The sequence below is a fragment of the Cebus imitator genome, unplaced genomic scaffold, assembly GCF_001604975.1.
Source record: "Cebus imitator isolate Cc_AM_T3 unplaced genomic scaffold, Cebus_imitator-1.0 Scaffold612, whole genome shotgun sequence".
Classification (NCBI taxonomy): Eukaryota; Metazoa; Chordata; class Mammalia; order Primates; family Cebidae; genus Cebus; species Cebus imitator.
Window position 1 is genome coordinate 228884 of NW_016107927.1, and position 22649 is coordinate 251532.

The 22649-nt window shown below is 51.5% G+C and overlaps 1 protein-coding gene across 1 annotated transcript; it reads left to right on the forward strand.

Annotated features, from left to right (window-relative positions):
* Positions 1 to 8138: 8138 nt before the first annotated feature.
* Positions 8139 to 20147, forward strand: SYT15 (synaptotagmin 15). Its single transcript, XM_037734390.1, has 9 exons — positions 8139 to 8613; positions 9705 to 9839; positions 10844 to 11048; positions 11570 to 11712; positions 12588 to 12883; positions 14503 to 14673; positions 15245 to 15365; positions 16346 to 16525; positions 17683 to 20147. Exons 1-9 carry the CDS (start codon positions 8139 to 8141, stop codon positions 17823 to 17825), a joined length of 1869 nt encoding a protein of 622 aa, XP_037590318.1. The 3' UTR covers positions 17826 to 20147.
* The last annotated feature ends 2502 nt before the right edge of the window (positions 20148 to 22649 follow it).

Here is a 22649-nt window from a genome sequence, read left to right on the forward strand (position 1 = left end):
CATCCTGCACCCACCCCCTGACCAGGGGAGTGCAGAGCACAGTGCATCTGATGGAGGCAGGAACATGATTTCTGTTGCTATGAGAGGAAGTAAGGATGCTGGGCTAACTTGGGAAATCCTCGCTGAGTGGATTTCTCTGTCTTAAATGACATGGACACTGCTAATGAGCTGGTGGATATGGCTGGGTCACCAGGCTCATATGTGGCATCCAGGCAGCTCCAGATAAAAGGGGGTCCCCAGTGTCTGGGAGCTGCGGACTCCCAATTTTTGTCTTGAGGCCCACTGTCACAGTCCTCACTTTGGAGAAATTGGGGCACTGTTTATGCCAGTTCAGACTTAGGTCCTGACTCCTCACTGGTCTGAACATGACCTTGCATGAGGACTACGTGTGGACACTGTTGATTGCTGACCTGTGTCAGGATAGTCTGGGCTATGCTGCAATAGCAAACCTCACAAAAACAGCAGTGGATTAACTAAGCACAGGTCTATTTCCCACCCGTGCTCTAGTCCATCACAGGCTGGCAAGAGGGCTCTGTTCCTCATGGAAGATTCTCGGCACAATGCACCAACTGTCATTTTTAAAAGAACTTTTATTTCAGAATCAGAGGGTACATGTGCAGGTTGTTACAAAAGTATATTTTGAGGCTGAGGTTTGGAGTACAAATGAATCCATCACCCAGGTAGGAGCATAGTACCCAATAGGCAGTTTTTAATAAACTCTCAACCCCCTCCCTCCCTCTCCACTCTTGTATTCCACAGTGTCTGTTGTTCCCATTTTTATGACCATGTGTGCCCAATGTTTAGGTCCCATTTAATAAGTGAGAACATGCAGTACTTAGTGTTCTGTTCCTATGTTAAGTCACTTAGGATAATGGTTTCCAGCTGCATCCATGTTGCTGCAAAGGACATGGTTTCCTTCTTTTTTATGGCTGTGTAGTAGTCCATGGTGTATATGGACAACATTTTTTTATACAACCCACTATTGATGGGCACCTGGGTTGATTTCATGTCTTTGCTACCATGAATAGCATGGTGATGAACATATGGGTGCATGTGTCTTTTTGTGAACCAACTCTTAAAGCTCCCACTAGAAAGGAATGTATGTCACTTCTACTCCCATTTCATTGGACAAACTAAGTTACACATCCATGACTAACCCCAAGGGTTGTACCATCTGCCTGGAAGAAAGAAAACCAGATATAGTGGCCAAATGCATGCCGCACTAATGACACCACTACCCAATTTCCCTCTTCTCTTCTTCCAAAACAGAGCACCAGTTTTGACCGGGATGACAATTGGCTAGCCAAATACATTTATTTTTTCCTTGTAACTTCCTTGTATCTGGTAGTAACATGTGACCTTGTTCTGACCAATGGGATGTAAGAGGCAATCACTAGGTAGGGGCTCCTCAGAAAGCTAGATGTGATGCCTTGAGACACATGAAGACAGAAGTCACACGCTACAGAAGGTGGTGAGGGAGTCTGGGATCTTGATAAAACCCTTAAGCATCTGAACCACCCTGAGCTGCTGATTTCTGGGTGCTGGTTACATAACAACAATAAACCCCTAACGATCCACTGATGATCAGATCTTTTGGTATTTCATCCAAACACATTCCTCACTATTTACCTGCTCTGTATTTGAGGTTTCTCAATGTTCAGTCTTTAAGGTACAGATGATTTGTGGTTCAATGGGAAGAACTTTGAATCACTCAACACTGGGTTTAAATCTGGGGTTGATCAATTTCTAGTTGCGTGATCTTGGATGAGTTATCTAACCTCTTCCAGCTTTAGTTTTCTCATCTGTAAAATGGGAATTGAAATCTTGTGGCATCGACAGCCATGTCTTATGTCCTCTTCCCTCAGCAGTCTCCCACTGTAGGAACGAAAAGGTCAGATACTCACTTTCTTGGTCTCCTTGAAATCAGCATGGCTGTGTGTGATTCTAGCCAGTGAGCAACAAGGCATGAGGGTCAGTGTGCTGGAGGCTTTCTGATGAGAGGAGGGATGTGAGTGAGAAAATAAACACTTGCCCTATCAGCTTCCCTTCCTTCTTTTCCTGCCTTTGAACTTGGTATTAGAAGACACCAAACCATCTTACAACTTTAAGGTGACAGAGCAAGGAACCTGAATCTTGGATAATGATGTCAAGCTGCCAAGTCAAATCTGAGGCCACCCAAGAACAAATGTCTTGCTAAGTAACACCATTTCTCCCATCCCAAGAAACATATTTTTTTCACTTTCTGACACCATTGAAATCAAGTCACTTCTGACATCTGATTTGATAGTAAAGAATGGTTTCATGGTTCAGTAGCAAGCTTTTGCTTATACAAAGAAAGTGGTGCAACAGTGGTGCATTTCACAATCAATGGCATCTTAGAGCTAATGAAATATGAGAGCAAACCTTCTGATGGGTTAAGCCCTATTTAGTCAGATTTGCTAAAAGTTGTAACCAAAAGATTTCCTAAGTGAAAAAATACCTATAGGCCGGGCGTGGTGGCTCACACCTGAAATCCCAGCACTTTGGGAGGCCAAGGCAGGTGGGTCACCTGAGGTCAGGAGTTCAAGAGCAGCCTAGCCAACATGGTGAAACCCCGTCTCTACTAAAAATACAAAAATTAGCCAGGCATGGTGGCGGTCACCTGTAATCCCAGCTACTCAGGAGGTTGAGACAGGAGAATCACTTGAACCCAGGAGGCAGAGGTTGCAGTGAGCTGAGATTGTGCCATTGCACTCCAGACTGGCAACAAGAGCAAAACTCCATCTCAAAAAAAAAAAAAATACCGGCCATACATTGTGGTTGTAAAGAATGAATGAATTTTTTCTTAAAAGAATGAATGAATGAAACAATGTAAGTAGATTATTTAATTGGTCAGAGTTTCAAAATCCTTATATAAATTTCTTTGTCTACTATGTCCAAATGTAAACACACATTTGTGCGTGCAAACCCAAGAAAAGTGTATGTCCCTAAAATAGGGCCAGGTACAAGTTTGGACCACAGAGGACCCAAAGCAGGTGGGCAATCTTGTATCACTGAAAACTTGTAGTTGCAAATGGCAGATACCTACTCAAGCTGGCATTAAGGACACATGGGAATTTGTGGGCTCAGCTAGGTGAAAAACCAGATGGTGTTCTAACTTCATACCTTGTCTCATTCGCCCATCACCAGGATCCAGTATCTCTCTCCCTCTCTTTCTCTGGGTACCAGCTATTCAGTTGACCCTGTCCTCAGACAGGCTTTTTTCTCATCATTTGAGATTCTCTCATTAAATTCAAGACCCACAGGAAGAACCCTTGCCTCTGTCCAGCACTGTCAGGGAAATCAGCCCAGAAGCTCATCAGCTCTGTGTTTCCCCAAACCAATCGCTGCAGCCAGCAGGAAGGACCTGTGGAGGAATCAAGCCCTTCTGGAAGCAGAGGGTGGAGTCAACCACACCCAAGTCAACCACACCCAAGAGGAGAGAAGGGCTTTCCCAAAGGGCACTTTTAACTGGGGCACCATTGCAGCAGAAAAATGATAAAAATGAAAAAGGATGCTGTGTGACAATCCCAGATGCCCCCACAAACCTCTCTTTCCCCCAAGCCCACTACCCCTCAGCCCTTTATTCCTCCCACAGGAGCGGAGGCCGATCCAGAGAAGACCAAGGCCACCCAGTAAGGAAAAGTAACAAGATTGCCCACCCCAGCCACAGCTTTGAGATGTGTGGAGAGAACACAAGTCCTGTGGCCCTGCCAGCTCGCAGCTCTGGTCTCATCAAAGGAATCAGAAGAGTGACAGTGTCTCACTAAGCTTTTGCTGCTTACAGAGTCTCTATGGCACCATCCACAAGCATTTATTTCTGCCTTCCATGTCTGTGGTTTGGCTAGGGTCTGCTGACTCAGGCTGGACCCCTCGATCTCAGGCCCCCGGTGGCGTTTGGACCTGCACCACAGAGCACTCACTGGCCTGGAGCCGACTCTCCCTGGGCCATGCTCATCTCACCGCCATGGCTGAAGCACAGGAGAGCAAGGCCAGCCACACAGTGCAGTTCCAGCCTCTGCCGCGTTATCTCTGCCAATGTTCCCGTGGCCCAAGCAAGTTCTGTGGCCATGCTCAAAGTCAAATCATAGGGAAGTATGTTTCCCATTGATATGGTTTGGAAGTTTTTTGCCCCTCCAAATCTCATGTCGAAATGTGGCTTCCAATGTTCCAGGGGGGGCCTGGAAGGAGGTGTTTGGATCATGGGAGCAGATCCCTCATGAATGGCTTGGTGCCTTCCTTGCCATTCATGCCATTCATGAGATCTGGTAGTTTTAAAAAGTGTGGCAACCCCCTTCTTGTTCCCTTTCTTGACACTTGACATGCCTGCTCCTCTTCCATCATCTGCCATGAGTAGAAGCTTCCTGAGGCCTCACCAGAAGCAGATGCTGGCCCCATGCTTCCTTTACAGCCTGCAGAACTGTAAGCCAATTAAACCTCTTTTCTTTATAAATCATCCAGTCTCAGGTATTCTTTTATGAGCAACATAAACTGTCTAATACACCACCACGTTGCAAGGATATGGGAGTACAATACCGGTACAGGGAAGAGAGGACTTGGGACGAATCATTTAATTGGCCACAGAAGGTGACCAAAGAACAGCCTTCCCACAGCCTCAGCACTTTTAACTGATTTGTTTGTGGAAGTGAAAGCTCGGCCTTGAGCGCTAAAGCCCAGTAAAATTGTTCAAGATCTCAGGATCTATTTGAGGGACCTATTTGAGGGACCTTTTACCTAAAGCCCAGTACAATTGTTCAAGATCTCAGGATCTATTTGAGAGACCCAAGGCCACACTTGGAAGGAGCAGGTATTCAGCAGAGATCATTCCCATCTAGCCACATCCCACAGTCCCAAGAGAGTCATCAGAAGGGCCACCTAGGTAATAATCGAATCTGCAAACTTAAGTCTCCCTGTCTCCCACGGTGAGGACCGGCCAGACAGCCCCTGCCCTTGGAGAGGGTGCCGTGGTCAGCCTTTTCTCTCCTCTCTCACTGCCCACAGCAGACTTCCGAGGTAAGAGCATGAACACAGGAAGGGAAAGGGGTTTGGAGAGCTCTGCCCTGATGGTCTCGCAAGATGCCTTTCCTCTCCGGATCTGAAAGAGGTTTCATGTTCAAATGGGCACCCTGTAAGAAACCCTTCCATCCTTCACCCCTGATCCCCACTCGAGAGCCAGAGTGCCCTTGACCTGAGCAAATGAATCAGAAGCCACTTGCTCCCTCCTTGGCCCCTAGAATGTTCGCCTCCTACTTCCTTCCACTGTGCTGCATCGGCCCTCTGGGTAGGCCCTGTGGTCACGGCTGAGATGATCACACACCGGCTCTTTCATTCACACGGCCAACATCTGGTTGTGGGAAATATACACACATTCTGCATCCTGACAAGTCCCCAGGCACAGGTCGGTGACAATTCCCCATCATACTCTAAGCCACACTTGCACTACCAGTGGCGTGCTATGTCCCCGAGATCCACAAACCTTTGGCTGGCGTCCTAGGGAGCCCAGCTGCTTTCCAATGCAGCAGCTGCTTGCTCTCTTCATCAGAACCAAGAAGCCACAATTGCCTGTGGCACCCCCACCGCCAGTCAGTCTGCCTCTCAAACTCCAGGGGACAGAAAGCAAGCTCTCAGAGCAGTATTGTTGAAGCCCACGCTCTCTGAGCCCGAGGGCAGGCTGTCCTCTGCTCCACCTGCACCCTCGCCCCCTGAGCCCCACCCCAGCCCTGGCCAAACTTGGGAAGTGGGAGTCCACATCACAGCCCCAGCCCTCAGGAAAGGAATCCAGCAAATTCCCTGCCTCATTCACTCTCTCAACCCTTCCTTTCACTGGGGGCCAGTTGCCCAGCGGGTTCTCAGCCACCTTTGGAAGTCTACATCTTAGTCTGTTGCCACTCTTTGGAGTTTGATAGCTAATTTCTTCATGTCTCAACCAACACATCAATTTAGCATATTAAAGTCTTTCCATGGCCAGGCACGGTGGCTCACACCTGTATCTCAGCACTTTGGGAAGCCGAGGCAGGCACATCACCTGAGCTCAGGAGTTCGAGACCAGCCTAGCCAACATGGTGAAACCCTGTCTCTACTAAAAATGCAAAAATTAGCCTGGCACGGTGGCAGGCACCTGTAATCCCAGCTACTCTGGAGGGTGAGACAAGAGAATGGCTAGAACCTGGGAGGCAGAGGTTGCAGTGAGCCGAGATCATGCCATTGCACTCAAGCCTGGGGGACAAAAGTGAGACTTTTGCCTAAAAAAAAAAATAAAAAATGCTTTCTGCCTGCATGCCTGGGGGCTGAGCACATTGCTATTCCTGAAAATAAAATAAAATAAAATAAAGAAAATGTGGGTCAGCTGTTAACACCAGAGAAGCTGGCCGAGGGGCAGGAGTGAGCCACGGAGTCTGAGAAGTAAATTAACTGTTGTTTGCCACCAATAGCCCTGGCTGATAAGACCCCAGCCCTAAGGCGGGGGACAGCAATAAACTTTAGGACAGCCGAGGTGACGACTGAGGAAGGACAATCCTTGCCTCAGTTCCTGACTTCTGCTTCTTGCCAAGGGGCAGCCTTGGTGGTCAAGACCCTGGAGCTGGAACGGCTGATGCCAACTGCGGCCCAGCTCCTTCCTAGCATGGTGGCCTTGGCCAGCTCACTTCCCTCCGCCGCCCTTGCTCTCCACCCCTCCAGAGACTGGGGCTGAGTGCCGCAGGATGCAAGGGCTTCTTGCATTTCAGTCCTGTGTGCCTGTGCTGGCTCCATCCTCTCTGGCTCTTCCACCTGGGGCTCTCCATGGCCCTGGACCTAGCTCCTCCTGCTCAACAACTCCTGCCAGAAAGGGGGTGTCTCTTCCCCAGCAGATCCCACAGAATTCCAGTATTGATCCTGATTTGCCTGTGGCAAGGAAGGTGGGGTCACGGGCCCTGAACCTATCACTGTGGCCAGAAATGAACTAGGCTGAGCAGCCACGTCAGGGTCATGGACAAAGCCCTAGAACAGGGGCAAGGAGAGGGGTGCCAGGTACTGCGTGGACAGGGAAGGTGAAGAAAGTTGTTTCCTCCAGAGGAAAGGCAGGGTTCTGGTGCCCGTTTAAAGTAGGCAGGGGAGCAGGAAGGCAGGAGGCAGAAACCACTCTCAGAAGCAGGAGCAAGACACAGGCCCAGGTCTACCCTGCCACTCGGAGTGATTGTCTGCAGGAGGGGACACATTTGGAACTAGCATGTTTCAGTGGGGGCCAACAGAGGTTCTGATCCAACAAGGAAAGATATTCCCTCCAAGCTCCCCAAAAGAAGGGGCTGGAGGAAATTAAGCCTGAGGCTGCCCTAGCAGAAACAAAGAGAAGACAGGATGCTGGCATGGGAGCCCTCCTCCTCACAAAGAAGGAGCTGGGCTGACCTGGTGGAATTTGCATGAATGTGAGAAACACAGTCTTCCACATGCTTGTCAGTGTGGCCTTTATCCTGCTATGGCCCCGGTGTTCCTCAGTGATGAGAGATGGCACTTCCTCAGACAGGGATGATTCTTAAGGTTAATTGAAAGTGGCCTTTCTCATGAATCATCGGCTGCACTGAATTATTAATCACCTATAGGCATTTGCAAGTCTTTAAACTCTTGGACTTCCTGCAGCCCTCCTTGGAAGTGTTTTTGCCATGGAAATATAACTTCCGATTGGCCGTAAAAGAGAGAACCCATGTCGGCTGCTGTTTCCAGGTTTCCCAGCTCCAGAGACACAGTGAAGAACAAAGCCTGAAAACAGGAAGCAGAGCCAGAGCTGCGGCCAGATCCTGAATGCCTTTCTGTTCTGGGGAGCTGGTTCCAGGCCAGCAGGGTCTCAGAGCCCCTGGGACAGTGGATGGAGAGGAGGCTGACCACAGTGCCTATGGCTCTTTGCCTGGTTCATCATCATCACAACAGGAGAGGGTCTCCTGGGGCCTTGCCCTATAGCTGGTCACCGGTGAGGAAGGAATAAGGGAGCCAGGTGCCAGGCCTAGCTCCATCACTTAAAGGTGGGCCACGAAGCCTCTTTGATTCAGTTTCCTCATCTGAGGAGGTGGTCGTGACCCTGCAGGGTAGACATAAGGCAGGGTTCAATGGGATCATTTACATCAAGACTGTATCGTGATACTCAAAATATGAGGAGCAGCAAGAAAGGTGAGCTCCCTCCTGCCACCTGCTGTCACCTTCCAGTGGAGGAAGAAAGACTCGAAACTCAGTGGGCTGGCTGGCTGTGTAAGGATTTTGCAGATAGAGCTGGCAACGTGATTTTGCAGACCCCAGCAGCTGGTCTGCAGGACCAGGACAGGGAGCTCCTGATGGGCAATTGTGAGCTCAAGATGGGTATGATGCATGGACAATGTGAGCAGAAGATGGGACAGCTCATCCAGATGGCACAAGCCCTTCATCTGCCATGCAGCACAGCCTCGGTCCTGGAGGTGGATACTGGGGATTCCAAGCTGAATAAGACATGGCTCCTTGCCTTCATGGAAGCCTTGGGCTGCCAGGAAGAGTGGGATGGGGCAGCAGTCACAGGCACAGAGTCCCATATTCAGCACGGTAGCTGCAAGGACCATGAGGACAAGGAGAGGGTGATGAAGGGTTTCACAGAAGGCAAGATGCTGGGGGTTCATCTTCAAACATGAGCAGTGGAGAAGGAGGGTGGGAGGGGCACTGAGTATTTCAGGCAGGGAAAGAGCAGTGTGGTAGGAGGGACCAGTGCATCAGCAGAGCTGTGGAAGTAGCTGCACAAATCTGGGCATGAGCACTGCAGAGAGGTAGTGGGGATGAGGATGGGAGGGGATCCTGGAAGACACCAGCCGGGGAGGGGAGGCGGTACAGCATAGAATCTGAAGAGCTGAGAGGAGGCCCACGCAGAGCTCCAGATGAGAAGTGATGGAGGGCTGGGCGAGGTTTTTGCCATCATAAAGATGGACAGAGGAGAAAGAGCTGGCAAGACTTGGCGACACAGAGGCAGATGGGGACTTTGGAAAAGCACAGCATGGAGGTTGAGAGATGGCAGCTCTGGTCCTGGCACTCAGGAACTACCAGAAGGGATTCCCTTTTCAAAAAATACCCACTACCCACCCCACCCCCAGAACAGCCTGAGTGCAGCTCGAGCCCAATCATGGAGGCGTCTCGTGTGGGTGGGACCACATGCACCATTAGGCCCGTCCGGCGGAGAGCAGGGAGGCTGGGGGAAGGGGTCAGGATAGCTGAGGGGTTCCATGTAGGGGTCCCCCTGAGCCTTGCTAGCTGCCTGAGTTCAGTGTTGGGGCACACGGAGCTATAGACAGAGGAAGGGGAAATGTAAGCCACCTGTCCCAGGGCACTGCATGAACAACACGGTCCGCATAATGATCCCAGAGAGGTCACGTCCTCATGAATGATCTTGAGGTGGGGTTGGCGGTTATCCTGGATTATCTGATGAGCCTCGTGTAGCCACAGAGGTCCCTACAAGAGGGAGGCAGAAAGAGTTAATGTGAAATGACCCGGAGTGAGAGCGGTTAGGAAAGGCTGTGCTGTCACTGGCGCCCGGGACCCGCCTCGCCTGAGCCCTGCGGTTTCCAGGAGCTCACGGTAGGCTCTGCGCCCCTTCACCTCCGGGCCTGGGCCTGGGCCAGGGCCAGTCTGGGGCGGGGCTGCAGCCTCAGGGCGCTGGGTCCCTGCCCCTTCCGTGCACCGCGCGGCTCCTCGCACCGCAGCGGGCACCAGCGCCACCACGGACCGCCCCAGCGCCCGCCCGACGGCGTCCCGCCGCGCTTTAAGAGCCAGCCCCGCAGCCCAGCCCGAAGAGCCCAGACCAGCGAGACCAGTCCGCGGGAGCAGCCCCATGGCGGGTAAGCGCCCTCGCCTCCCCAGTCCGGCGCGGCCCCGGCCCCTCTGTGGCCCTTTCAGCACTTGCCTCCGCCCCGCCGCCCCCGCTGGGGTGCAGCGCCTGTCCTGCCCTGACTCGACGCGCTCCTAAAGGGGCGGTGGGATGGAGTGGAGGCTGAGGTCTGCTCCTCGCGGTCAGTTGCGGCTTAGGAGGTGTGGGGGTCCCGCCTTCTCACCACCCCACCCAGTCCAGATCCCTGAGCCCGGGATGCCCGGCGCCCGCATGTCACCCTAAGGGAGGCACCTTTTTGGCCCAGCCAAGGTGGCCGGCGGTTGGGACCCAGCGTCTGAGCACCAATGGGCGGAGCCTCTTAAGTCCCCCAAATGTGGACTTGTGAGGGCCAGCAGCAAAGGGGCCTTGCCCCCTCCACCTCCTCCCACCCACTCTCCTGAGCGCTTACCGCGCGCTCACCTTGATAGAGGGCTAGGGGAGGGAGCGGGTGTTAGAGAAGGTTAGGGAGCCTGAGCGGGAGTCCAGCCTCACAGCAGGTTCCAGGGCCCCAGAAGGTAGCGTTCTGATTGCAGACCTGGAGGAAGGTTCCTTCCAGGGTTTTCCCTAACTGACCGCGCCCACACCCAAGCACCCCTCCTGTCCTCAACAGAAGCCCAGGGGATGGAGGCTCTGATGAGGGCAGGTTTGATTTCTACTCAGAAACACAACGAAATGGTTTCTTTAAGCCAGAATCCCAAGGGCAGGGCCAGCTGTTTTCCATGGAAAGCCAGAAGGTTCTGCCCAGGGCCCTCAGACCCTAGAAGGGGAGTGGTTGGGGTAAACTGCTTTTCCTCTGAGAGCTGGCAGAACCCAGCCAGCAGCATTCCTCCCGGAAGCCCTCCCAGCAGGGGCCACTCCTGAGGTCAATCCCAGAGGGCAGGGTTGCTGCCTCAGTTCTGCCCCAGCAGGCCAGGACTGCGAGGGAGAGTGGCTTCCCCAGGCAGCCATCACAGCACTGGTGGTCTCTGCCCCCAGAGCAGCTGGCCTTGGTGATTGGGGGCACCGTCGGGGGGCTGCTGCTGCTGCTGTTGATCGGGGCAAGCTGCTATCTGTGGAGACGCTTCTGTGCCACCCTCCCCTATGAGGAGCTGCCTGGAACACCAGCCACGGCCGCTGCAGCTGCCTCCAGTGGACAGCGGGACAGGCTCTGCCAGCCACAGGCTAGGACCCCACTGAGCAGGTGAGGCAGGATGTGGGGCCAAATGGGTCCCTGGAGTTTCCCTCAGGGTGGGGTCAAAAAGGAAAGTTCTGTTTATGGGGAGCCTCCTCTGTGCTGCCTCGGTGCTGGGAGCTATCACAAAGAAATCCCAGAAACCTCACATCAGCTGTTAGGCAGGCATTATGAAACCCATGTTCCAGGTGAGGAAACTGAGGCTCAGCGCATGTAAGCAACTGGTCCAGAGGGCACAATTAGTAAGTGACAGAACAGGAATCCAAACCCAGACTGGCTGACACCGTCGTCGGAGGCTGTGTTTCTTCTGCAAATTCCGTGTGTGTGTGTGTGTGTGTGTGTGCGTGTGCATGTGTGTGTGTGTGTGTGTGTGTTGCCTAATATGGCCACAGAAAATGGTGTCCCAGCCTCCTCCTGGCTCCCGATGGCTTTTCTTCCTCCAGTCCCTGGCACTCAAGCATCCTGACTGAGCGCTCTGAGGCCACATTATTCACTTGCCACCTACATGTTGTCTCCCTGCCTCTGGACAGGCCACCAGGTGTGCCATTCGTGGTGCCCCCTTCCCTTCAAGGCCGAGACTGGGTGCCCCTGCACAGCGGAGAGTGGGCCCACACCCCATGGGACCCCCGCCCGGCATCGGAGCTGCTGCCTCACAACCCCAGCGGTGGCCTTGGTGAGTGCCCCTGCCAGGGCCTGCCCAGAGGTCAGGGTCTGCTCAGGTAGCCCCATCTCTTTTCACCGGCCTGGCTCCAGGACACAACTGAACCAGCCCAGGGATGCCAGGGTTGCCCAGGGACCACTCTTTCTGGGTGCTTTCATTTATGAAGTGCTTGCTGCACCCCATGCGGTGAGACATGGGCTTAGGTGCTGATTAGGAGTGAGACCTCACCATGACTCTGTGGGGGAAGAATGATCACCTCATTTGACATAAACTGAGGCTGTAAACAACCGATTGGGATTGGAACCCAGGCATCCCAGATACAGAACTTGTACTGGGTCCCACTCCAGGTTGATGGGTTGGCTGACCAAGTAGAAAGAATGGTTGGGATTGCAAACACAGCTTTCTGCCACCTCTGTGCCCTGAAGGTCTCCCAAGAGACCATCCCAGGACCCACCCAACAATCACCTTGGCCCGTCTAATTTGAAGAGGACGAAAAAGGCCATGCTTTATCATTGAATCATTTCCTAGACACTATGGAAGGGGGCCAGGCCAGATGATGGCTACTGTGTCCTTGAAACAGGTCTTGACCTCCAAGGATGGAGGCCAATCCCAGGGGGCAGGAGCATGAATAATCTGGACTATGCTAGGATTCCCAGCCTGGCCAAGCAATGCCTTCCTGCTGAGAAGGCTTCCTGGAGGAGCTGCACTAGAGAGGGGGAATGTGTTTAGTCTGGAGAGGAGAGTGGGGTGGATGTGGTCAGGCTAGCTGAGGCTCAGCAGAGAGGGACAGACCAGGATGGGGATGGGTGCCCAGAGCTGGCCCCATGGGCTGTCTCCCATACCCCTGCCTTCCTCTGGCCTGCCAGCCCTCCCATCCTCTGTTATAGGAGATGCATGTAAGGTGGGGGCCATCAATCCAGAGCTGTACAAGTTCTCAGAAGACAACAGTGAGACTGAATTCCCTGCCGGCTGCCTAGGGCGGCTGTGGTTCTCAGTGGAATACGAGCAGGAGGCCGAGCGGTTGCTGGTGGGCTTGATCAAGGCGCGGCAGCTGCAAGGCCCCTCGGAGACCTGCAGCCCCCTGGTGAAGCTCTACCTGCTGCCTGATGAGCGGCGCTTTCTCCAGTCTAAGACCAAACACAAAACCTCCAACCCGCAGTTTGACGAGCACTTCATCTTCCAGGTACAGCCTCTGGAGCTGGCAGGCTCTGGTAATCCCCGTGTTCCTAGGAAGGTGCAGACCTTCAGGAGAGCCCAGCCTCCTGTACCAGCCAGGGCCCTGCAGCCCCCCCAGGGACCTGCAGACCCTCGATCCCACAGCTCTGCTTTACCTAGTCTGCCAGGTTAAGGCCTGTAGGAACCAATCCCTGATAGAGGCGCAGGGGAGAGACTTGGTGAGTAGTGACCAGAAGCCTGGGCTCCCCTGTCCTGACTGCCTGGAGGAGAGTGGGCAAAAACACAATTTTAGAGCAACTACTGAATGCCAGGCCCTAGCCTATGGGGCTCAAGGGAATTATCCCAAAGGCCTGGAGCAGTGTGGGGTTTCTAGCAAGTTTTTCCAAGGAAGGCAGAAGATGGGCCCTAGAGGGAGTGCAGGAGATGCCCATGCTGTCAGAGGCCATCGCGGGGCCCCAGTGCTCTCCTGGGGCAGGTGTGGCACCTTGCTGCACTTTGGGCTGGCCAGCTTGGGCTCCGGGCTCCAGAGGTGGAGAGGCTGTTGTGGCACCCCGCCAGTTTCACAGGGGCCTGGGAGCCTGACCAGGTGACTGGGGGCCCTTAGAAGAAGCAGCCATCAAGACCTGCCAAGAAGCCTTGGACAAACATGTTCTCAAGAGCTGGGCGGCAAGCTGGCAGAGTGGCGAGGTGCAGACAGTCATCTTTTAGGAGGAATGTGACTGCCGAGGCCAGGGCCATGACTTGTGCCTTCCACCCTGGCAGACAGCTGGGAAGAGGGGTGTGGTGGGGCCTAGTGCAGGGCCATCTTGCTGGGCCAAGGCAGAACCCCCAGAGAGCCCCCCTTCCTCCCAGAGGTCCATGTGACACACAGACATGGACCCCTTTGAGTTCCACTGCCATTTTAAGAATGGGGCAACTTCAGCCAGGGTCACATAGACTACAGGGAGGAAGAGGGAGGCTCTCTGGGGGTTCCATCTTGCTGGGCCAGAATTCACAGGTGAATCGCTCTTCTCAAGACATCAGAATCCAAGGCCACAGCCTTGTGACATGCAACACATCGTGCTTGCAAGCTCATTTTTCTTGATTCATCACTTCCCCACTCTATCTCGCCCCAACTTGATCCAGTCCCTCTGTGCCTTCAGAGGAAAGGGGAAGGGGGAGAAGGGGAAAGAGAAGAAAATCAATATTAATGGGGCCATCTGCTGTAGGTCAGACACTGTGATTGGGGTTTTATGGGCCTGTGCTACAGTGCAGAGTGGTGGCAGGGCCACACTCACCGTGCAGGTGTGTCACTCGGAGCTTCAGCTAGGTGGCAGATTCTTCCGATTGACAGGTCTGGGCTGGGGGCCCAAGATCCTGCATTTCTAACAGGGCTGCAGATGGTGGTGGGTGCTACAGGTCCTCGGACTGCACTCTGTGTAGCAAGGCCCTGGCACCCACTCCCACTTTTCAAGGGTACATGGCTCTGTTACTGAGAAGGGTCCCCTGAAAATGCCTGAGTTTGGGGGGTGTGGGTCCCCGGTTGAGACACCCCTTCCCAAAAACACCCAGGTCCAGAATAACAAGTCACACCTCCCATCCCCAAACACCTGTGCCTGACCCTGGCTAGGTCCTTGTCTCCCCCAGGTGTCCAGCAAGACCGTCACCCAGAGGGTGCTGAAGTTCTCCATCTACCATGTGGACAGGTGGAGGAAGCACCAGCTCCTGGGCCAGGTGCTGTTCCCCTTGAATAATAAGACCCTGGCAGAGGACTGCCGGCGCATCATCTGGAGAGACCTGGAGCCCGAGAGCCTGGAGGTAAGGTCGTGGTCACCATGCCTATGCCACTGAGCGTCAGCCAGCAGCTGTGCACACGGCCTGGCAGCACCTGCTGGCAGGGTCAGCCCTCAGCATCCTGCACACCACCCTACAACAGCGACTCAGGGAGGAGGGCCCAGGCCCGGAGCAGCATGGGGGGTGATGGACCTGCTCCTGAGCAGGGAGGGCCTGCTTGAGGTCCTGTTGTCACATAAGCCATCAGATTCCCTGAGCAACCTGAAATATCCACATTTGGGTTCCCATCCTGGTTAGACAGCTGTGAGAGGTGGCACCACAAATGGTCCAGCTCAGGGAAACGTTTCCCCAGCCCCATCACCCCCGGGAAGGCCATGGGTGGCCCAGAACTGGGTGTGAATCCTTAGCTCTGGTCCACAGGATTGCACAAGCCCCTTAAACTGTCCAGACTTAAAATGACAGTGGAACTCAAAGGGGACGATGTGGGTGTGTCGGATGGACCTCTGGGAGAAGGGGAGGCTCTGTAGGGGTTCCGCAGCCCCTTCAGTGCCTGTCGGAGTAACAGGGTGGGGTGCTTCCATCTCGGTCTCCCCAGCCCCCCTCAGAGTTTGGCGACCTCCAGTTCTGCCTCAGCTACAACGACTACCTGAGCCGCCTGACAGTGGTGGTGCTGCGTGCCAAGGGCCTCCGGCTTCAGGAGGACAGGGGCGTTGTCAGTGAGTTCCTGCCTTTCCTCCTGGGGAAGATCCTGCCCACTGAGCTTACGGCCTGGGGCTGCAGTCCAGCCTCACCCCTGACCATCCAGTTTCTCCTTGCATACACCCCATCAGAAAGCACTCACTACCTCACAAGACGTGCCCTCCCTCGGTGGACAGTTCTGGTACAGGAAGCCTCTTCCAATGTTGAACCCAAGGCTGCATCTCCTTGGCCTTCCCTGCTAAGGGTTCTAACCCAACCGTAAGACCAAGCCCTGCCCTTCCTGTTTCCCTAGGCAGCATCTTGGCTCCTTGAACTGTCCTGCTGCCTCCACATCCACCTTTCCATCAGATGCATGGGTCCAGTTCCTCCAGGGTGAGGCGGGCACCTCCCTGCCCCCAGGGGAAGGAAGGGCTCCTGGCTCACTGGGCACTGATGCTTGGCCTCCCAGAACACGGGAGCTGCAGGAGAGAGGGCCTCAGCTTACCCCGCATGTCCCACCCCATTTGGGCTCACCTGGCACGTCCCACCCACCCCAGTGAGGCGGTGGTGGCCAGCCACCTGTCTGCGTTCATGTCTGGGTCACCATAAGCCAGGCGGGATCCAGACCTTCCATGTGACTCTAAGCCTCACCCACCAAATCTTAGCCCTTTGTACAAGATGTTTAAGGAACTCCAGGGGACCTGGGGACCCAGTGATTAGCCCGCCAACAGGGAGGGACAGGCATGTGGTGCCAGGCTCTCGTAAACCAGGGCCAGGCAGAGCTATGAGTGCTTTCCTGAGGCAAAGAGGAAGGAAAAGGAAGGGAGCGGAGCCCCGCCTGGGCCACGGGGCCATGCACTCCTCAGCCCGCTTCCTCTGGCCACACCCATGGGCCACATCCATGGGCTGTGTGAGGGGTGGGGCCCTGGCGCCTAGCTTGGGCACGTGCCCTCCTAGCCCGACCTCCCACAGGCTCCCGCTCGCCTCTGCCAGCCCATGAGTGCTCACTGTTCCCCAGGTGTGTTTGTCAAAGTGTCTCTGATGAACCACAACAAATTTGTCAAGTGCAAGAAGACCTCTGCTGTGCTGGACTCCATCAATCCTGTGTACAATGAGACCTTCAGCTTCAAGGCCGACGCCACAGAGCTGGATACTGCCAGCCTCAGCCTGACAGTGGTGCAGAACATGGAAGGGGACAGTAAGGCCACACCCCACCCTGGGCTACTGGGAGGAGGGCCACGAGGGGCTGCCAGTGTTCAGGCAGAGAGAGTGGCTCCTGTCCTGACCTTGGAAGGAGCTGTACGAGCTCCCTCCCTGGTTAAGGAAGCTAGTGCTCAGAGAGGCTGAAATACTTGCCCAAGGACACACAGCTTCCCAGTAGGAGGGCTGGGTTTCATGCCCAGCCTTTAGTCCAGTTGAGCTCTTTCTGTGGCATCCTAGAGACAAGTAAAGCAGCCGGGTGCTGTGGCTCATGCCTGTAATCCCAATACTTTGGGAGGCTAAGGTGGGTGGATCACTTGAGCTCAGGAGTTCAAGACCAGCCTGGCCAACATGGTGAAACTCCCCATCTCTATTAAAAAGACAAAAATTAGCTGGGCGTGGTGCCACACACGCTTGTAATCCCAGCTGCTTGGGAGCCTGAGGCCAGAGGATCCCTTGAACCCGGGAGGCTCTGACAAAGAAAAAAAAAAGAAAGAGGTTAAGCAATGGCCTCTGCTGCCCTCTCCTGGAGCAAATCAACAGAGAGGGTGGGAGGGAGCAGGGCCGCCACAAGCCTGGGGACCTGGTGCACTGAGCTTCCTCGGCCTTCTAGACAAGCCTTTGGGGTTCTGGGTGAGTTCTGTCAGCCAGCTCTCCCGCACGGCCCACAGCCCAGCACCCACTGCCACTGTGGGGAAGCGGAGCCATCAGGCTATGGCTGGCCACACGGCCTGGACTTAGACCCTTCTCCACGGTGGCCGGTGAGCGCTGCTACTGGATGTACTCTTGAAGGCCGAGGCCTTTCTAGACGGCCTTTCCCCCCTCAGCTCTTTGGCATAAGGTAGATTTAATACGGCCCTACAGAAGGGTGTGGGGCAGAGCAGGTGCCCTGAAGGTGAGGGTCTCTTTCAGGGTTCTCCTTCCTCCCAAACTCACAGAGGGAGAAAGAAGCAGCCCTTCCAGAGCAAAAGCAGGGCCCCTTTGGGGGCCATCAGCTCCTGCTCAGAGAGGAGGGGCTTGCTACTTCCTCCTCGGGAGGAAGAGGAATGAGGAAGGGAGGGAGGGAGGGAGGGAGGGCAGAAGGGAGGCAGGGGTGGTCACTGGGGATGTGGCTTCTGTGCTCAGGAGCACACCGGTGCTCTCCCTCCCCTGCAGAGAGCCAAGAGCTGGGCCGGGTGGTGGTGGGCCCCTACATGTACACCCGCGGCAGAGAGCTGGAGCACTGGAATGAGATGCTCAGCAAGAACAAGGAGCTGGTGAAGCGCTGGCACGCACTCTGCCGCACCACAGAGCCCTGACCCCTCGCCCAGCACCGCGGTTCACTTTGGGAGCCTACTGTCCTCGCCATTGTACGTGACAGCCACAGCCACAAGCATGGATGTTTCATCCAACCGCTCCCTGAGCTTCGAGGCCAGCCCGAGCCAGGGGGATGTGAGTGCTGATGTGCAGGAGAGAAGAGGGGACGGGGAAGCCCCAGCCCTGTCAGCAGGTCAGCAGCTATGGCCATACAGCCTTCCAACACACTCCAACCTCCTTACCTGCGGGCTGCCTGGGCTCGGAACCCCAGCTCCTGGTCCTCACGGCCCTGACTGGACCAGAATCTCAGGTGCTCAGAGGAAAGATCCTATTTAGTGATGACCCAGCTCTATCTGCTGAATGGACATGCAGGCTAAACTTGGGTGCCTCCACCTGGGAAAGCCAAAGATGTGTTGATGCAGTCGATGACCCACACTGCTTTTCAACCAGGGTTTCTCTGCCTTCCGCCTGGCAGAGAAAACACACTGCTGTGGGGAAAATCACAGGGAGAGCGCTGTGAGCAGCCCACGAAGGCACCAAATGCATGGCTCACTATGCTGGGTGAGGAGGGCCTCCTCACACGTTAGGTCCTCCACAGGGCTATATCAAATGCCCTCCCACATCGCATCAAGTCTGCCCACGGCCCACCCTCCCCACGGTCCAAAACCACACAGCCCTGGATCTCCAGCTGTTCTGCTGCTGTTTCTGTGGTCTCCCTGATTAACAGCGTTCAGCTCCTGGCGTCTCCCTTTGAGCAGGAAATGGTGAAAGCATGTGGCTCTGGTGTAGCCCACAGGCTGAGATTGTTGTGTTGCAGTACTGATGTAAAATTTGTTAAGAAGAAAGTACCCACACATGCCACCATCAACTCCCCAGAAGTTGCGCTCAAGCTAGTGAGTAGGCCTTGTGCTTGTCACAGTTACTGTAACAGGCAGTATGTATTTGCACCTGGCGCCGTGCAGCCTGCACGTCAATACGTTGTTTTGCATAACTAGAACAGAACATGGAACCAGTATTTTTTTGTTTCTGTTTTTGTTTTTGAGACAGCGTTTCACTCTTGTCACCCAGGCTGGAGTGGAATGGTGCAATTTCAGCTCACTGCAGCCTCCGTCCCCCGGGCTCAAATTATTCTACTGCCTCAGCCTCCCTGTAAGCAGCTGGAATTACAGGCACCCATCATCACACCCAGCTAATTTTTTGTATTTTTAACAGAGACAGGGTTTTGCCATGTTGGCCGGGCTGGTCTCGAACTCCTGGCATCAGGTGATCCACCTGCCTCGGCCTCCCAAAGTGCTGGGATTACAGGTGTGAGCCACCGCACCTGGCTCAACCAGTATCTTTTTCTCATGCATTAAACAACTTTAGCAAAAGAGGCAATGAATGTTATATTGAGTCTGTACCTCTTTAACTCCACCTCTGATTTCTGTCAATCTACAAATCAAGTGTCACCTGGTAGTGGTCCATATGGACAGAATATCTTGTGTTTGCTTTTTATCACTTATTACACTTATACATTTTCAAAGTAGTCCACAAAACTGTAGTTCTAATAGCTTCATGACACACAGGCAATAGGGTTCTCTGTATGTTTATAGAGCAGGCTACCACAGTGGAACTGTTTCTGTTTCACCTAACATCCTAATAGGTGCCAGCCACCCCTACATTCCAAGGTGAGATTTCTGACTAGCAGTGACTATTGCAGGGCCACTTAGAAAAGCTGGTAAGTATCCTTTTCTGCAGGACAGAGTAGGCTGGTGCATCTGACTCATCCCTTTAAAACTCTAAATGGCAAGAGACTAGCAGGCTCTCTGTTCTGATGGGGAGGAAGCAGAGGTTGTTGTTTGCGTGATTCTCTACAGACATACTCAGGGCAAGAAGTATATGCATGCTTACCATGAACCAGAGGGACCTGGCCGGGGTTGTCTCAAATCCTGTCCACATGGCAACTCCAGAAGAAAGATGCCCCTTAAATTTCCACAAAAGACCTTATAATCAGTGAGTCAATTTCCACAAAATAAAGTGCTAGAATTTGATTGGATTTAATTGATTATGTAGAACAATTTGGGAGCCATTTGAAATCTTTAAAATAATCTTCCTATTCATCAACATGGTATATCTCTTCTTTAAATCTCTTGTACATATCTTAGAATTATTTTTGTGGTTTTCAGTAAAGTGTTCTTGCACATCCTTCATTAGATTTATTCTTAGGTGTTTTATATTTGTTTATGGCTAATTTACACAGATTCTGTTGCTAAAAATCTATGTTGACCTTGTTATCCAGTGAGTGGCCTTGCAAATTTCATTTAAATTATAATAATTTACAGATTATTTTTGTATAATTGTGTTGTCTGCGAATGACTGTTTTATTTCTTCCTTTCTTAATCTTTACGCTTTATTTATCTCTTGCCTAATTGCAGTGACCAAGCAACTGCACAAAAAAAAAAAAAAAAAAAAAAAAAAAAAAAAAAAAAAAAAAAAAAAAAAAAAAAAAAAAAGAAAGAGAGAAAAGGGATCCCGATCGTAAAGGAAGAAGTAAAACTATATTTGCGCATGGCATAATCTTATCTATGGAAGATTCTAAAGGATCCACACACAAATAAAAACTACTAGAGCTAATAAATTCAGCAAGGTTGCAAGATACAAGATTGGTATCCAAATTACAGTGGCTAGGACCTCCAGCATAATGCTGACTATAAGTAGTGATAGTGGGTATTCTTGTCTCAGTCTCAGCGGTGGTGGGTGGGGCATGGGGACAGCTGTCAATATGCAGCATGAAGTATGATAGTTGCAATAGGATTTTTAATGTGCTCATGAACATATATTCTCAAGCTGTTAAAAAGGTTTTTTTTAAAAAAAAATCACTAATGAGGTTAAATTTCTCTCAAATACTTATTCTGTGCCTTTTGAAATAATTATATTTTTCTCCTTTATTCTTTGGACATGATGACTTATACTAATTGTTGAATGTCGTTTGTGTGTTTATGCAGGTTTATACATATAAACGCAACAATACTTGGACTTACTTATTTAAAATTTAGATTTATCAGAGAGAACATGGCCATAAAATAAAATAAAATAAAATTTAGATTTAAGCTGGGCACAATGGCTCACACCTGTTATCCCAGCACTTTGGAAGGCCAAGGCAGGTAGATTGCGTGAGCTCAGGAAACTTGGTCTCTACAAAAAACAAACACAACATTAGCCAGGTGTGGTGTCATACTCCTGCTGTCCCAGCTACTTGGGAGGCTGAGGCAGGAGCATTGCTTGAGCCCAGGAGGTTAAGGCGGAAGTGAGTCTTGTTCACGCCACTGCACTCCAGCCTGGGTGACAAAGCAAGACCCTGTCTCCAAAAATAAAATAAAATAAATGAATAAATAAAATGTAGATTAATTTGCTATTATATTTTCCAGCGTTTTTGCAGTTATGTTCATGACAGGCTTTCCTATAATATTCTTATCATTCTGTTCTTGCACTTGAAAGAATGCACATTCTGCAGTTGTGTGCAGGTGTTATGTGTATTTCAATTGGGTCAAGTTTGTTAATCAGGTTGGCCAAATTATCTACATCTTTACTGATATTTTTGTTTGTTTTTCTGTAAATTACTGAGAGAGGCTAAAACCTGTCACTATTATTATGCATTTGTTTATTTCTCCTTTGAGTTGTGTCAGTTTTTCTTTTATGCATTTAGAGGCTATTAGGCTTCTACCCATTTAAAATTGACATTTTCTGGTAGAATGAACCCTTTGTTATGTGAAATGGCTTTCTCTACCATTCACAATGGTATTTTTTCACTTTTTTCCTTAATTTGAATTTTTTAATGTTCTTATAATGATGTCATGTCTCTTGAATAGAGTTGTTTTAATCAAGTCTGTCAATTTTTATCTTTTGTGTATTTAGTGCATTTACATTTAATGTAATTACTGATGTAGTTGTGTTCATAAATACCATCTTACTATTTATTTCCTTTTGTCTTACCCATTTTACGATTCTTTTTCTCTCATCTGTTGCTTTCTTTCAGATTATTTTTTAAATTCCATTTCCCCCCTACCATTGGTTACTACTTAAACATTCTTTTATAATTTCTTTAGTGGTTTCCTCCACAGATTACAACTTGTACACATTATTATAGTCTAATAAAAATGTTACCTTTTATTGTTTCCCAGACAATGCTATGATCTTACAATACCGAATCTCTCTTTACCTCCATTCTACTCTTGCATGTATATTATTGATATTACTCATTTTAATTCCACATATATTTTACACCTAACAAGACACTGTTATTATTGCTCTGTGCAGTCAATATTCATTTGTATTCACTCACATATTCACTCTGTTGTTTTTTATTATTTCCTGCACTTTTACGATTCATCATAGATCAGTTTTCTTCTACCTGAAGAATTCCCTTTAATAGTTTTTGTGTATGCACATCTGCTGGCAGCAAATTTACTCAGGTTTTTTTGTGTGCTTGTTTGTTTGTTTGTTTTTGAGACAGGGTTTCACTCTGTCACCCAGGCTGGAGTGCAGTGGCATAATCACTGCTCGCTGCAGCCTCAACCTCCTGGGCTTAAGCAATCCTCCCACCTCAGCCTCCCAAGTAGCTGGGACTGCAGGCATGCACCACCCCACCTGGCTAATTTTTTTGTATTTTTTGTAGAGAGAGGGTATCAACATGTTGTCCAGGCTGGTCTTGAACTCCTAAGCTCACGCAATCTGCCTGCTTTGACCTCCCGAAGGACTGGGATTACAGGCCACCTCACCCAGCCTTTTGCATCAGTTTTTGAATAGAAAGAAAGAAACATTTATTTCAATTTTTTTTTTTTTTTTTT

Coding starts and splice junctions, on each gene's coding strand:
- SYT15 (XM_037734390.1), top strand. CDS start 8,139: ATGAGGAGCAGCAAGAAAGGTGAGCTCCCTCCTGCCACCTGCTGTCAC. Junction 8,614..9,704: donor GATGAAGGGTTTCACAGAAG/GCAAGATGCTGG, acceptor CTCGCACCGCAG/CGGGCACCAGCGCCACCACG. Junction 9,840..10,843: donor CGGGAGCAGCCCCATGGCGG/GTAAGCGCCCTC, acceptor CTCTGCCCCCAG/AGCAGCTGGCCTTGGTGATT.